The sequence below is a fragment of the Ovis canadensis genome, chromosome 5, assembly GCF_042477335.2.
Source record: "Ovis canadensis isolate MfBH-ARS-UI-01 breed Bighorn chromosome 5, ARS-UI_OviCan_v2, whole genome shotgun sequence".
In the NCBI taxonomy this organism is placed as follows: Eukaryota; Metazoa; Chordata; class Mammalia; order Artiodactyla; family Bovidae; genus Ovis; species Ovis canadensis.
Genome location: NC_091249.1, coordinates 17,235,340 through 17,249,985, shown reverse-complemented (window position 1 = coordinate 17,249,985; position 14,646 = coordinate 17,235,340). Strand labels below are relative to the sequence as shown.

Sequence of the window (14,646 nt, the reverse complement as noted above, 5' to 3'; positions counted from 1 at the left end):
TTTCTATTGCTGTGCTTTTAATTCACTCTCCTTTTTTTCCATAGTATCTAATTTGCTATCAATCCCATCCATTGTGTTGTTTATCCCTAGAAGTTCTGCTTGAATCATTTTTCTTTTTTTTTTTTTAGTAAAAAAGAAAATTTCATTTATTGCATCATAAATGTATTTGTTTCCTTTTTAGTTTTTGACTGCACTGGGCTGTCACTGCATGTGAGCTTTCCTCGGTTGCCTGGAGCGGGAGCTACTCTTGTTTTGGTGTGGTGGCTTCTCTTGTTGAGGCTCACAGGCTCAAGAGGCTTGGCTCAGGAGGTGTGATGCAGAGTCTAGCTGCTCTGCAGCATGTGGGAGCTTCCTGTATCAGGGATCAGATCCATGTCTGCTGCATGGGTGGGTGGATTCTTAACCACTAGACCACTGTGGAAGCCACCCTACTTGAATCTTTTTGATATGTTCTAGATCTCGTCTTAACTTTTTGAACACATGGAACACAGTTCTAGTCCTTGCGTGAATGTCCTTCTCTCTCAGTTCTAACATCTGTGTCAAGTCTGAGTTGGTTTCGACTGACAGATTATTCTGCGTGTTATAGGTTGTGTGTTTTCTGACCCCTTGCATGTCTTGACAGTCTTGGCTAAATGCCTGACAGTGTGAATTTAACCCGGTTGAGAGGTGAGTATTTTGTGTTTCTGCATGTCTTCTTGAGTGATACAGTGAGTTGCTTGGAAGCAGCTGGATCCTTTTGGATCTGCCTTGTGTGATTTGGTAGGTGGGGCCAAGGCAGTGCTCAGTCCAAGCTGACTGTCTGTCTGCTGAAGTAAGTGTTCCTGAGCATTCTGCCTGATGCCCTATGAATTATGAAAGTGCCCAATCTGCCCATGGACAGACCTTATTGCAGCCCTTGTGCTCCTCTGGGCCTTTCAGATGGCTCTCCAGTATGCATGCACCAACTGGTGCTCTGCTGAATCCTCAAGAAAGGGGGCCCTCTCTCTGCTCAGCTTTCTCTTCTCTGATTTTCTGTTCTATGGACAAAGACTGCCTTTGTCTCTCAGGACATCAGCTCTTGTTTCCCCCACTCAGGATCTGCCTGGCTCTGCCTCAGTTTCCCCTTCATGTAAACCTCAGGCAGGAAGCTGGGGCAATGATAGGACCCAGTGTTGTTTCCTGAGGCTTCCCTCATAGCTCAGTTGGTAAACAATCCGCCTGCATTCCTGTCTCTAACAGATCACTGTCCTTCACTTGCGTAATGCCTGTGACTTGAAAACCATTCTGCTGATTCTGTACCCAATTCTAACTTATGGGTATTTTTTCTCCTACAAAAAGAAATTATCTGCAACACCAGCTGAGTGTCCTATAGTTTAACTCAATTCTGATCCCATCTTCCCAGATAGCATCAGATCTCGTAGGTCAAGGGCTCACTCCCACAAAGCTGCCTCCCACCACTTCAGGTATCAGCTGCAAGTCCAGGTTGTCACCTGTGCTTCTGGCCAATATGCTATAAATTAGAGGTTCCAGTGATTCTTTCCTTGGATTTGATTAATTTGCTAAAGTGGTTCACAGAACTCAGAGAAACATGTTACTTACTATGTCAGCAGTTTATTATAAAAGGATATAACTTAGAAACAGCCAGATGGAAGAGATGTGTAGGCCAGGAAGGTGGGAAGGGCCCAGGTTGAGCTTGCCACTCACCCCTGATTGTGTGCTTACCAATGGGAAAGCTCTATGAACCCTGTTCTCTTGGGTTTTTAATGGAGGTTTCATTATACAGACACACTGATTACATCATTGACCATTGGTGATTGAACGAAATCTCCAGCCCTTCTCTCCTTCCTGGTGGTCAGAAGTTCCCAACCTTCTAATCCTGTGGTTAGTTACCCTGGCTTATGGAAGAATCAATCACCACATCCTTAGGGGCTTTCAGGAAAAAAATCACATCATTAATGTAAAATCCAAATCTACCTAAAGAAACAAAAGACCTATATACAGAAAACTATAAAACACTGATGAAAGAAATCAAAGATGACACAAATAGATGGAGAAATATGCCACGTTAATGGATCAGAAGAATCAATATAGTGAAAATAAATACACTACCCAAAGCAATCTATAGACTCAGTGCAATCCCTATCAAGCTACCAATGGTATTTTTCAGAGAACTAGAACAAATAATTTCACAATTTGTATAGAAATACAGAAAACCTCGAATAGCCAAAGCAATCTTGAGAAAGAAGAATGGAACTGGAGGAATCAACCTGCCTGACTTCAGACTATACTACAAAGCAACAGTCATCAAGACAGTATGGTACTGGCATAAAGACAGAAACATAGCTCAATGGAACAAAATAGAAAGCCCAGAGATAAATCCACGCACCTATGGACACCTTATCTTTGACAAAGGAGGCAAGAATATACAATGGAGAAAAGACAATCTGTTTAACAAGTGGTACTAGGAAAACTGGTCAACCACTTGTAAAAGAACGAAACTAGAACACTTTCTAAAATACACAAAAATAAAAAGGATTAAAGATCTAAACCTAAGACCAGAAACTATAAAACTCCTAGAGGAAAACATAGGCAAAACACTCTCTGACCTACATCACAGCAGGATCCTCTATGACCCACCTCCCAGAGTAATGGAAATAAAAGCAAAAATAAACAAATGGGACCTAATTAAACTTAAAAACTTTTTCACAACGAAGGAAACTATAAGCAAGGTGAAAAGACAGCCTTCAGAATAGGAGAAAATAATAGCAAATGAAGCAACAGACAATTAATCTCAAAAATATACAAGCAGCTCCTGCAGCTCAATTCCAGAAAAATAAATGACCCAATCAAAAAAATGGGCCAAAGAACTAAATAGACATTTCTCCAAAGAAGACATACAGATGGCTAACAAACACATGAAAAGATGCTCAACATCACTCATTATCAGAGAAATGCAAATCAAGGCCACAGTGAGGTACCATTTCACACCAGTCAGAATGGCTGCGATCCAAAAGTCTACAAACAATAAATGCTGGAGAGGGTGTGGAGAAAAGGGAACCCTCTTACGCTGTTGGTGAGAATGCAAACTAGTACAGCCACTATGGAGAACAGTGTGGAGATTCCTTAAAAAACTGGAAATAGAACTGCCATCCCACTGCTGGGCATACACACTGAGGAAACCAGAATTGAAAGAGACACGTGTACCCCAATGTTCATCGCAGCACTGTTTATAATAGCCAGGACATGGAAGCAACCTAGAAGTCCATCAGCAGATGAATGGATAAGAAAGCTGTGGTACATATACACGATGGAGTATTACTCAGCCGTTAAAAAGAATTCATTTGAATCGGTTCTAATGAGGTGGATGAAACTGGAGCCTATTATACAGAGTGAAGTAAGCCAGAAAGGAAAACACCAATACATTATACTACTGCATATAGATGGAGTCTAGAAAGATGGTAATGATGACCCTGTATGCGAGACAGCAAAAGAGACACAGATGTGAAGAACAGACTTTTGGACTCTGTGGGAGAAGGCGAGGGTGGGATGATTTGAGAGAATAGCATTGAAACGTGTATTATGATATGTGAAACAGATCGCCAGTCCAGGTTCACTGCATGAGACAGGGTGCTCAGGGCTGGTGCACTGGGATGACCCAGAAGGATAGGATGGGGAGGGCGGTGGGAAGGAGGGTCAAGATGGGAGACACATGTACACCCATGTCTGATTCATGTCAATGTATGGCAAAACCCACCGCAATATTGTAAAGTAATTAACCTCCAATTAAAATAAATTTTTAAAAAATCCCCACCTCTACACCTGTCCAGTTAGGAAATTCCAAGTGTGTAGGAACTCTGAGTCAGGAACAGGAAGAAGACCAAACTTCTGTTTCTTATTATAAATCCCTACATCACAGCCACTATTTTCTTTATTGTGTTTGTTTTCCTTTGGTTGTTTCGGGGGTGGGTATCTTATTTCAGGCTATTGTAACAAAGTCCCATAGACTGGGCAGCTTAAATGATAGAAGTACACTGCCTGAAGTTATGGAGACGGAAGGGTGCTGGTGAGAGTCCTCTTCCAAGTTGCCAACATCTGTCTTCTCACTGTGTTCTCACGTGGGGGAAGGGAGAAGGGGTCCCTTCTTATTAGGGCAGGGCACTAATCCCATTCATGAGGCTCCACTCTTACGACCTCATCTAAGTCTGATCACCTTGAAAAGGTCCCACCTTCAGACACCATCGTGGTAGGAGTACGGACTTGAACATAGGAATTTGGGGGGGTGGATACAGCACTCAGACCACAGCAGAGGATAAATGTAGCCCTTGTTCTTCATTGTGGCTCTAAGAGAAAACCCCAGCTGCTGGTTCTGAGACCTGTGTCACCCTTGTTCCTTAGTTAGCTGGGACTAAGGAACTAAGTTAATTGCCACTGTCTGCTATTACGAAGCCCAATATTGATAATTTGTTGGGTCTTGAAGTCAGTTACAGGCCTGGAAGCATGGGCTGGTAAGTAGCCTGGGGCCAGGGAGGGGCCGCAGGCAGCCGCGTCCCCTGTTCCTTCTGACTCAGAAGTGCAGAAGTGTGAGTGTCCCCCGGGAATGGCTGCACAGTTAGAATTGGGTGCCCTCCGGGGGTTGGGGTCGTGCCTGGGAAGAAGATGAGGTGCAGGCCTCGCTTCAGCCCCACCCTTCACCCGCAGTGACCAGCACCGACTATGACACCGCTGCGGACGCCACGGAGACCTCGTCCTACTTCAGCGCCCAGGGCTACCTGTCCAGGTAGAGCGCCAGGCAGAGGTGGGCAGCGCCCAGTGGGCTGGTGGTCCCGGGTCCTTGCGGGGGTGGCAGTGCTGGCTTGGACTGACAGCATCCCAAGTGTGGTGGCTTCAGCCAGCCCACCGTACTCTCCACCCAGCACAGAGGAGAACTCAGGACTGACCCACCCCAACCCCGGACCCCTTCTGTCCCGGAGCCCTCACTGGTCCTGCTCACGGCTGCCACTTCTTTGTTCTCCCTGCCAGCCGGGAACAAGAGGGTACAGAGTCTACCTCAGAGGAGGGGCAGCTGCCCCAGGTCGTGGAGGAGCTGAAAGACCTGCAGGTGGCCCCCGGCACGCGGCTGGCCAAGTTCCAGCTCAAGGTGAAAGGTGAGCGGGAGAGGGACAGAGGGCATGGCGCTGTCTCCTGCCAAGCCACAGTTGCATGGTCACCGGTGACCCCAGGCTCTGAGGGCCTGTGGTGAGCACGGTGCCCACTGGGCTGGGGCCCTGCGCTCACCGCTCCCCCTGTGGCCTCAGGCTACCCCACGCCTCGACTCTACTGGTTCAAAGATGGGCAGCCGCTGACCGCATCCGCGCACATACGTATGGCGGACAGAAAGATGCTGCACACCCTGGAGGTTGCCTCGGTCACCAGCGAGGATGCAGGCCAGTACTCGGCCTACATCAGCAACGCCGTGGGTGCCGCTTACTCCTCTGCTCGTCTCCTGGTCCGAGGTGGGTGCCCAGCACTGTGGCAGGGCCTGGCGTCCACACCTGGGTTGGCACACTTGTGGCAGGCCTGGAAGCCAGGACCCAGTGGTCACTGCCTCTGTGTACAGAAGTCACAGGTGCCCAGAAACTGCTCCCCAGAGAGCATGTGCCCCTAAGGGGTGAAGTGTGTGCGTGAAAATGCTAGCCGCTCAGTCACTTCCGACCCTCTGTGACCCCATGGACTGCAGTCCTCCAGGCTGCTCTGGCGGTGGAAGTTTCCATTCAAGAATAATGGGAAAAAAAAAAAAGAATAATGGAGAGGGTAGCCTTTCCCTTCTACAGGGGATCTTCTCAACCCAGGGATTGAGCCCAGGTCTCTTGCATTGCAGGCAGGTTCTTTACTGTCTGAGCCGCCAGGGAAGCTGAGTGGGTAAGGGGTCCATGAAAACTGACTAGCTAGAAGGCTAGCTAGCTGGTGGAGTCATCCCAGGCAAGCCTGGGGCCTTCGGTAGACTCTGGGGAGGAAGAGACTCATAGTCATTTTAGAAGGAGAAGTCTGAACTTCCTTACTGTTCCAAGTTCTGAGCACTGCAAGGTGATTCTCTGTCTTACCCAAGTCTGCACTGGTCTAGGGAGCCAACATTGCCCGTGGCTTGGCTTCAGTGTGACTTTTTGAGCAGACCTGTTCCTGTGTTGGTTTCAGCGCCGAGCCCCAGACCCCTGGGCTGACATGGGGTAGCACTGCATCTGGTCCGTGGGCCTGAGTGCAAATCCCAAGTCTGCATGGCCAGCCAGGTTTAGGAAAGGTGCTGTGTGTGGTGTGTGGAAGTGGGTGGGGCCCCCCTCGAGACTACCACCCTGATAGGCAGGCTTGTTCAGGGGAGAGGGCACCTTGGTGCTGTAGATCTGACTTGTGTGCTTTTTTCAGGCCCCAATGAACCAGAAGAGAAGCCAGCATTAGGTGAGCTGAATCCAGAGGGCAGAGAGAGGGAGGCCCTGGGCATAGATTCAGTAAGGGAATGTGAGGGGGAATTGTGAATTCCCGTGTGGAACTGGGGATCCATGTTGTTTGCCACTAAGTGCCCTGTGTCTTTCCAGATGCACGCCAGCAGCTGGTCCCACCCCGGTTCCTGGAGAAATTCACCTCCAAGAAGGTGAAAAAGGGTTCCAGCATCACTTTCTCCGTGAAGGTGGAAGGTAGGCGGTCCCGCCTCCCTGCCCCCACGCAGGACCCTTCTAGAGAGGCTTGGAGGTGAGCCGCCCTCCTGGTGTGGGGAAGGGCCATCCACCATGTACTCCTGCCCGCAGGAAGCCCACCGCCGGCTGTGCACTGGCTGCGGGAGGAAGCCGAGCAGGGTGTGCTGTGGATCGGCCGCCACACGCCCGGCTACACGGTGGCCAGCTCCGCCCAGCAGCACAGCCTGGTCCTGCTGGATGTGGGCCGACAGCACCAGGGCACCTACACCTGCATCGCCTCCAACGCTGCCGGCCAGGCCCTCTGCTCCGCAGGCTTGCACGTCTCTGGCTGTGAGTGGGCGTGGGAGCGGGGGCAGAGTGGGCAGCGTGCAGCCTCCAAGCTCCTGACCCAGTCCCCACCCACTACCCTGTGGGCTCCGCTCAGCTAGAGCCTCCTAGAAGCCCCCACCACCCTGAGTGGTTTCTTCCCGGGCCCTCTCAGCAACTCGGAGGGCTGGTGAATCAAGTGCACACTCCTTCCATTTCCTGCCACTGGTGGGGTGACTATGGACAAGGTGGGGCAGTGGGCACAGGCTTCCTCGGGGCTCCAGGGGACCGGGCCAGGGCCCCTGGTGGGTGGTCCAGGCGTCACTGGCAGGGGTGCTGGCCAGAATCCGCGCTCAGGGGTGTGTGGCGTCATTCCAGTGGCTCGCCCTGTTCTCCCGACAGTGCCTAAGGAGGCGGGGGCCACGGAGGAGCAGCCCGAGGTGAAGGAGGCCCTCATCTCCACCTTCCTGCAGGGGTGAGTGAGGGGCTGCTCAGGAGCCAGGGGCCAGCAGAGAGGGCTCGAGAATGTGGGCCCCGGGGTGCAGGTCCTGGGAGTGGGGGGTGGTGCTGCCACCGGGGAGGAGCCCCATCCTGCAGCCCCGCCCAGCTCTGCTCTGCTTGGGCCGTGGGGCTAGGCTCCCCACTGGAGAGGAGTCCCTCCCCAGGACCCTGACCGTGGCGTCTAGCCCCACGGCCCCCAGACCCTCCTTTCTGTCAGCCTCCTCAGGGTATCTCCTCCCCCTCTAGGACCCAAGCTGCTGCTGCACAGATGTCAGAACCTGCAGCTTTCACGGACCTTGCTGGGCAGAAGAAAGGTACGGGCAGGGTGGGCACACGTCTGTGCAGGGAGGGGCAGGAGCTTGCAGGAGGCTGCTCGGCGGGCTGCCCCCGGCCTGTGGGGCTCCTCCGGACTGTGTGGCCCCAGGAACACCGCTGGCCCAGCTGAGGCCAGGTCTCCCTGGCCTCTTGTGGACCCATTTCTGACCTGCACAGGGCCCCAGCACCTTGGCGTGTTTTAAACTTGTAACTTATGGAAAATACTGAGTCTTCACAGAAGTCAGGAGGAAGGAGCCGTGCATCCCGCGCGCCCCCTGCCTGTGGGATCACTCTTCACTGACCTGCTTCGTTAATCTACCCGCTCCTCCCTTTCCTGTGCTGCCCACCATGGGTCATCCTCATTGCCCTTTAACCCCAACACCTCCGCTGCCCCATCACCCCCGCAAAGGATCCCACGTCCATCAAGGTCAACCTGAAGCTGCCAGGGTTTGGCCCCCCAGCCCTTGAGCCCACTGCCTTTGGTGTCCAGAGCCTGTCCTCGTATTATACTGCCTGGCGGGGCTCCCTCTGATCTCTGTCCCTCCCAAGCCCCTTCCTAGACCAAAGGCCAAGTGGACAACAGGAGTGAAAGTGGCGTGGACCCCCTGGGGAACCCCACAGCTCCAAGCTGCAAGCCTAGCCTGACCACTTGCTCAGCTTTGCGCTCAGCTCCCCTGCACCCACTGCCCTCCACCTTTGCAGGCTGCCTCCTGCCCTCTGACTGCCTGCTCTCCCTCCAGCTACCTACTGCTTCCACTGCCCAAACTCTGCTTCCCCAAGTTCATGGTTCCCTAAATCACACCTTGGCTCAGATGCTTTTGAGCCAAAGAGACCTCTAGTCGTGGTCAATATTTCCTGCTTCTGGCAGTGCTGGCCCAGCTCTGTGTGTCCATCGGCACCTCTGATCCCAAGCCCAGGATGGGCCTACGGGCAGGTGTTCAGGCACGTCTGTGGAGCACACAGCTGGCTGAGCCAGGCTCTGGCCCCCAACAGAGCTCCTGGCAGCAGAGGCCCGTAGCCACCTGTCCTTGGCCGAGGTGGGCACGGAGGAGTTCCTGAAGAAGCTCACTTCGCAGATCACCGAGATGGTGTCGGCCAAGATCACACAGGGTAAGGCTGGCTGATTATGGAGTGAGCTCCAGGGGAGGCCGAGACTGCACCCGCATGCCTGGGCCCTCCCCACCTGCATGCTCCGGAGACCCGGGGGAGACAGCCGGTGGGGCAGGCCTTTTGAGGGCCTCATGTGTCCTATGTCCCTCAGCGAAGCTGCAGGTGCCTGGAGTTGACAGTGACGAGGAGTCAAAGACGCCGTCCGCATCCCCCCGGCATGGCCGTTCACGCCCGTCTTCCAGTGTCCAGGAGTCGTCCTCAGAGTCTGAGGATGGGGACTCCCGGGGAGAGGTGCGTGGGCAGGCAGGGGTGGGGGGAGGGGAGGGCCTGGGGGCAGGGTACAGGTCAAGCTGGTACAGTCGGGGGAAGGAGGTGTGGGGAACACCCCTGTGTGGCCAGCATCACCACCCTGACTCAGGACACGCCCAGCACCCCACAGACCCCTCCTGATCCCTTTGGAGCAGGCTGCCTGCACCCCTGAAAGGAGCTCCCTACCTGGAGCTGGGTCAGGCCTGTTCCAGAGCTTCAGAGAATCTTAGGATGGCTGTGTCTTCTCCACTGAATCCTCGGGGCCTTGCAGCCTGAGGCCTTGGGAGGCCCATCGGCCCTCTCCCAACCCCGCTCCCCTCTGGTGTCTGCACGGGCTCCCTGGGGCCTTGGGAGGCCTGGCTGGCCCCAGCGCAGGCCTGACACAGCAGCTCCTCCCTCTCACCCGCAGATCTTTGACATCTACGTGGTCACGGCTGACTACCTGCCCCTGGGGGCTGAGCAGGATGCCATCCTGCTGCGGGAGGGCCAGTACGTGGAGGTCCTGGACTCTGCCCACCCCCTGCGCTGGCTCGTGCGCACCAAACCCACCAAAAACAGCCCCTCTCGGCAGGGCTGGGTGTCCCCGGCTTACCTGGACAAGCGGCTCAAGGTAACTAGGTGGCCGGAGGGGTGGTCCTGGGGTCGCAGGTGGGAGCCTGACCCTCGAAGGGCAGGCCAGTGCCCAGGCTGCCTGTGACTCCACCCTGATTTGTACCAGCTGTCTCCTGAGTGGGGGCCAGCAGAGGCCCCTGAGTTCCCTGGGGAGGCTTTGTCAGAGGACGAGTACAAGACGAGGCTGAGGTGAGGGGCCCCCAGACAGGTGGGAAGGTGGGTCTCTGTGGGGGAGCTCTGAGATGCTAATTTTTTATGGTGGGGCTGCCGGGTGGGTGTGGGGGTGCCCTCCCTCCGTTGTCCGGCCTGGCCCATCCTGAAAGCGGTCAGCACAGTGCATGCGACTTGGAAGCGCCCCGTGGAGCAGCTGACTCCTGGGTCTCCCCTACACGGCTGTCGCCCTGCCAGTGCCATCATCCGGGACCTGCTGAGCTCAGAGCAGTCCTTCGTGGGCGAGCTGCAGTTCCTGCAGAGCCACCACATGCAGTACCTGGACCGCTGCCCCCACGCGCCCGCAGCCGTGACCAGCCAGAAGGCGGTCATCTTCCGAAACGTGCAGGACATCGGCCACTTCCACAGCAGGTGGGCCTGCAGGGTGGGCCTCGAGGCGTCTCCTTTGGTCTGTGTGTGTACATGCATGTACATGTGTGCGTGCTTAGACACAGATGCACACGTGCACACACCAGTCACGTGCACAGGACACACTCACGTGGATGCTCACACTTGCACACGTGTGTCCTGGCAGGCCTGGGCCTCAGGGGAGTGGGCAGGGGTTGAAAAGAGACAGGACCTTGTATGACTTGATTGACCCATCGGTGCACCACAGCCCTGTACTAGGACACACGTGTCCTGAGGAACACGGGCACGTGTGCCTGGCTTGCCCCCAGCAGTGCCTGCAGCACACCTACCCACTGCAACCCAAGGACGCAGGCATGCCCCAGAAGTGTGCGCACGTAAGCACGTGTGCATACCTGCACGCACACACCCTTTCATGTGTGGGCGTACATGTGCATGGCACACGCACATATACATGTGCACACGTGTACACGTACCCCCACAGGCATGCCGTTCCTTACACATTTACACCCCCACAGACACGTGTACGTGCAGCACACGTGCAAGCGTGTGTAGCCATCACAGCCCAGAGCACTGACTTTCAGCCATAGGAGCTCGGGCCTCGGTAGCAGCCTGTTCCTTCCCAAACCCTCAGGTTTGGGGCTGGATTGTGGGTCCTGGGTGGGGGTCCTGATGCCAGCCCTCACCTGACCACAGTTCCCCTCTGTGGCAGCTTCTTACAGGAGTTGCGTAGCTGTGACACAGATGACGACGTGGCCATGTGCTTCATCAAGAACCAGGCAGCCTTTGAGAAGTATCTGGAGTTCCTGGTGGGCCGAGTGCAAGCCGAGTCGGTGATGGTCAGCACAGCCGTGCAGGAGTTCTACAAGGTGACCCTCTGCCCGCCAGCCCGGCCTCCACTCCCCAGGCTTGATTCTGGCTCCTGGCTCGTAGGTCATCTTCCCTGACCCTGCTCAGGCTCTGCTTCACCTTCCCAGGACCCCTGACCCCCAGGTTAGAAAAGCAGGCAGGGTCCCCCCGCCAACCCTGCTCTCCCACCAGCCCTGCTCGTGTGTTAGGCAGTGATGCTGGCCACCCCCTGGGGCAGCAGTGGGACCCACCTGGGGAGGTGGGTCTGTGGGTGCGCATGTAAGCTCCCCTGGGCCCCCGGTCCACCAGCTTTCAGACTCTGGGGACACAGGCCCCCTGGAGGCTGCACTCTCCTTCCCTGAGCCCAGCCCTGTGGTTCCCACAGAAATACACTGAGGAGGTGCTGTCAGCCGCAGACCCCTCGCAGCCACCGCCCCCACCGCTGCAGCACTTCCTGGAGCAGCCGGTAGAGCGGGTCCAGCAATACCAGGCCCTGCTCAAGGTAGGCAGTACGGTCCAGGGGCCGTGGGGCTGCTCCCGTGCCCAGCCACCCCAGGCCTTGCCTTGACCTGCTGTCTTCCGCAGGAGCTGATCCGAAACAAGGCACGGAACGGCCAGAACTGCGCGCTGCTCGAGCAGGCCTACGCGGTGGTGTCGGCCCTGCCGCAGCGAGCGGAGAACCAGCTGCACGTGTCGCTCATGGAGAACTACCCCGGCACTCTGGAGGCCCTGGGCGAGCCCATCCGCCAGGTCTGGGGCTGAGGGTGCGGGGAGGGCCCTGGGCGAGCCCGTCCGCCAGGTCTGGGGCTGAGGGTGCGGGGAGGGCCCTGGGCGAGCCCGTCCGCCAGGTCTGGGGCTGAGGGTGCAGGGAGGGCCCTGGGTGGTGGAGGGTGGACGCCCGGCCGGGCCTGGCTGACCTCGGCCAACTGCATGCCCAGGGCCACTTCATCGTGTGGGAGGGGGCACCGGGCGCGCGGATGCCGTGGAAAGGCCACCACCGGCACGTCTTCCTGTTCCGGAACCACCTGGTGGTCTGCAAGCCCCGGCGGGACTCCCGCACCGACACCTTCAGCTACGTCTTCCGGAACATGATGAAGGTTTGCAGGGTGCCGGCGGAGCCCGGGTGGGCAGGGAGGCCGTGCAGGGTGTGCAGGCCGGGAAGCCCGGGGTCGGTCCCACTACCCCGGCGTCGGTGACCACGGCTTGGTCTGCGTCCCAGCAGTGAGCCTGTGCCCTCCTCCCACAGCTGAGCAGCATCGACCTGAACGACCAGGTGGAGGGCGACGACCGGGCCTTTGAGATCTGGCACGAGCGGGAGGACTCCGTGCGCAAGTACCTGCTGCAGGCACGGACGGTCATCACCAAGAACTCCTGGGTGAAGGAGATCTGTGGCATCCAGCAGCGCCTGGCCTTGCCCATCTGGCGTGAGTGCCTGGGCTCCTGGGGCAAGGCTAGGAGGGAGGCTGAACCTTTGCCTGGGTGCCTGGCTTCAGAGCACACGAGTTGGCAGGTCCTGTGCTCTGGGCCCTTGTCCCCACCTGGGCAAGCACAAGGGAAGATGCTCAATTCTAGGGCAAGTGGCGCGCTCTACCCTTGGTTAGCCAGATTTGGTGGGGGCCTCAGGGTCCACGCTTGGCTGCCCAGCATAGGGCAGGCAGGCTGTGTTAGGGATGTGAAGGGCCCGGCAGTCTTGGTTTTGCTTCCTCTCTTAGAATGGGAGAGAGGATCCTGTTTCAACATACTCTTCTTTCCCACAGTCCCTACTGTGCTCCCCGACGTATCCTGGGCCTGTGTCCCTTCCCCTGAGTCCCGTCCAGCTCCCAGTGTGATACTGCGGATAAAGGCTCCTAAGGGGTGGTGTCTGTTGCAACCATTTGTTGGTCATGGGGCTCTGGTCCTGCCAGGTGGGCACCTGAGGGAGGGAGGGAGTGATCAAGGCCCTGTGTTTGTATCCTCAGGCCCCCCTGATTTTGAAGAAGAGCTGGCTGACTGCACAGCTGAGCTGGGCGAGACAGTCAAGCTGGCCTGCCGTGTGACGGGCACACCCAAGCCCATTGTCAGCTGGTACAAAGGTAAGCTTTTGGGAGCTAATCCTGCAACAGGCAAGAGCCACCCAGAGGGAATCAGGCTGGGCAGGGGGTCAGGGGTCCAGGGTGGCGTCTGATGGAGGGGCTGGGCACAAGAGACAGGCCTCCTGTTCTGGTTGCCTGCTCCGGAATCAAAGCCAAGCTAGCGGGTGTGCACAGCTGGGTGGGGTGGGACAGAGGCGGAGCTTGCTTCCATGTGCGTCGTGCTTTTGACACAGTGACTCTGCCCACCCCTGAGTCTCGCTCATCCATTTCCTCATTTGATCATGTTTGTGCTGAGTGCCCAGAACCATTCTGGGTGCATGGAAAATAGCAGTGAACAGGCAGGTCATCCTTGTCCCTGGATAGAGCCTGGCCTTCTTGGGAAGGAGACACATGACAAGCACAGAGACAGATATGCAGTGTGAAGTCCGAAGTGGCGTGACCAGCCAGGGAAATACGGCAGGACGAAGGGCAGACCGGTTGGAGGAACTCGCAGTGGGCAGCGAGGCTGCAGGGGAACAGCAGGCAGAGGGGAGCTGCGGCGGGCGTAGTGGGGAATGAGGCTGGAGAATGCTGGGCCTCGCGGGCTGCCGTGTGGCTCTCAGGCTTGACTCCCCTGTGTGATGGGAGCCGCAAACTCTGGGGGTCCCCAGGAGCACCTTCACCTCTGACATCAACTTCAGGACCCCAAGGCCATTCTCACTGGGCACCAATGGCACGCTTGGGCGTCCCCACCCACCTTCAGGTTCAGCGACAGACTGAATCTCAGGGATGCAGTGGAACTCAGCACAACCATCCCAGTCAGGGTTCTGGTTCACTGCAGCAAAAGGGAAGCGGTACGTGGGGTGGGATCCCTCCACCTACCGAGGGTCCGGGCGTGGGCCAGACGTCCCCACAGTAGAGTCGTGTGGACATGCCTGTTTCTGTCGCCTCTGATGTGTCCCAGCACAGGTCATGTGGCCACCCAGGGACCCTCCCTTGTTGAGCCTCGTTGCTCAGGTCTCTGCCGGGGTGCTCACACAGACCACCCATCTCACGAGGGGCCTCGATCTGCAGCTCCTCTGAGGCCCAGCTGATACCGTGTGGCCTAAAGCCCCCCACCCCAAGTCACAGTGTAGCCTAGACCATCTGGTGAGTCTCAAAGTCTCAGGTAAACCATGATACTCTCACTAGGTCTCATCTGGGCTGAAAGGTAAGTCCTGAGCTCTAGTTTGGTCCCAGTAGCCGAGTCCACTCCTGGTTATAGGGGACGGTCCCAGGGAAGTCCGCCCTCCCATCCTGCTTGCCCACAACCCGTCAGGCGCGTATGTCCACCACGGATGGCAGAGAATGGGGCTGGAGCAGCTATGCAGGCC

The 14,646-nt window shown here is 56.4% G+C and overlaps 1 protein-coding gene across 19 annotated transcripts in view; it reads left to right on the top strand.

The window, feature by feature from the left end:
* The window catches only part of OBSCN (obscurin, cytoskeletal calmodulin and titin-interacting RhoGEF), a 235,646-nt gene that overhangs the window by 191,017 nt on the left and 29,983 nt on the right, over window positions 1-14,646 (top strand). For all 19 annotated transcript variants that reach the window (XM_069590448.1, XM_069590454.1, XM_069590449.1 and 16 more), the window contains 19 exons: window positions 4,678-4,756; window positions 4,999-5,123; window positions 5,274-5,471; window positions 6,376-6,408; window positions 6,546-6,644; window positions 6,756-6,974; window positions 7,353-7,425; window positions 7,698-7,765; window positions 8,760-8,876; window positions 9,028-9,167; window positions 9,595-9,795; window positions 9,904-9,986; window positions 10,206-10,379; window positions 11,086-11,242; window positions 11,608-11,724; window positions 11,808-11,972; window positions 12,161-12,319; window positions 12,469-12,646; window positions 13,181-13,294. In XM_069590448.1, coding sequence (XP_069446549.1) covers window positions 4,678-4,756; window positions 4,999-5,123; window positions 5,274-5,471; window positions 6,376-6,408; window positions 6,546-6,644; window positions 6,756-6,974; window positions 7,353-7,425; window positions 7,698-7,765; window positions 8,760-8,876; window positions 9,028-9,167; window positions 9,595-9,795; window positions 9,904-9,986; window positions 10,206-10,379; window positions 11,086-11,242; window positions 11,608-11,724; window positions 11,808-11,972; window positions 12,161-12,319; window positions 12,469-12,646; window positions 13,181-13,294 — 2,499 coding nt within the window. The remainder of the gene's footprint in view (window positions 1-4,677; window positions 4,757-4,998; window positions 5,124-5,273; window positions 5,472-6,375; window positions 6,409-6,545; window positions 6,645-6,755; window positions 6,975-7,352; window positions 7,426-7,697; window positions 7,766-8,759; window positions 8,877-9,027; window positions 9,168-9,594; window positions 9,796-9,903; window positions 9,987-10,205; window positions 10,380-11,085; window positions 11,243-11,607; window positions 11,725-11,807; window positions 11,973-12,160; window positions 12,320-12,468; window positions 12,647-13,180; window positions 13,295-14,646) is intronic.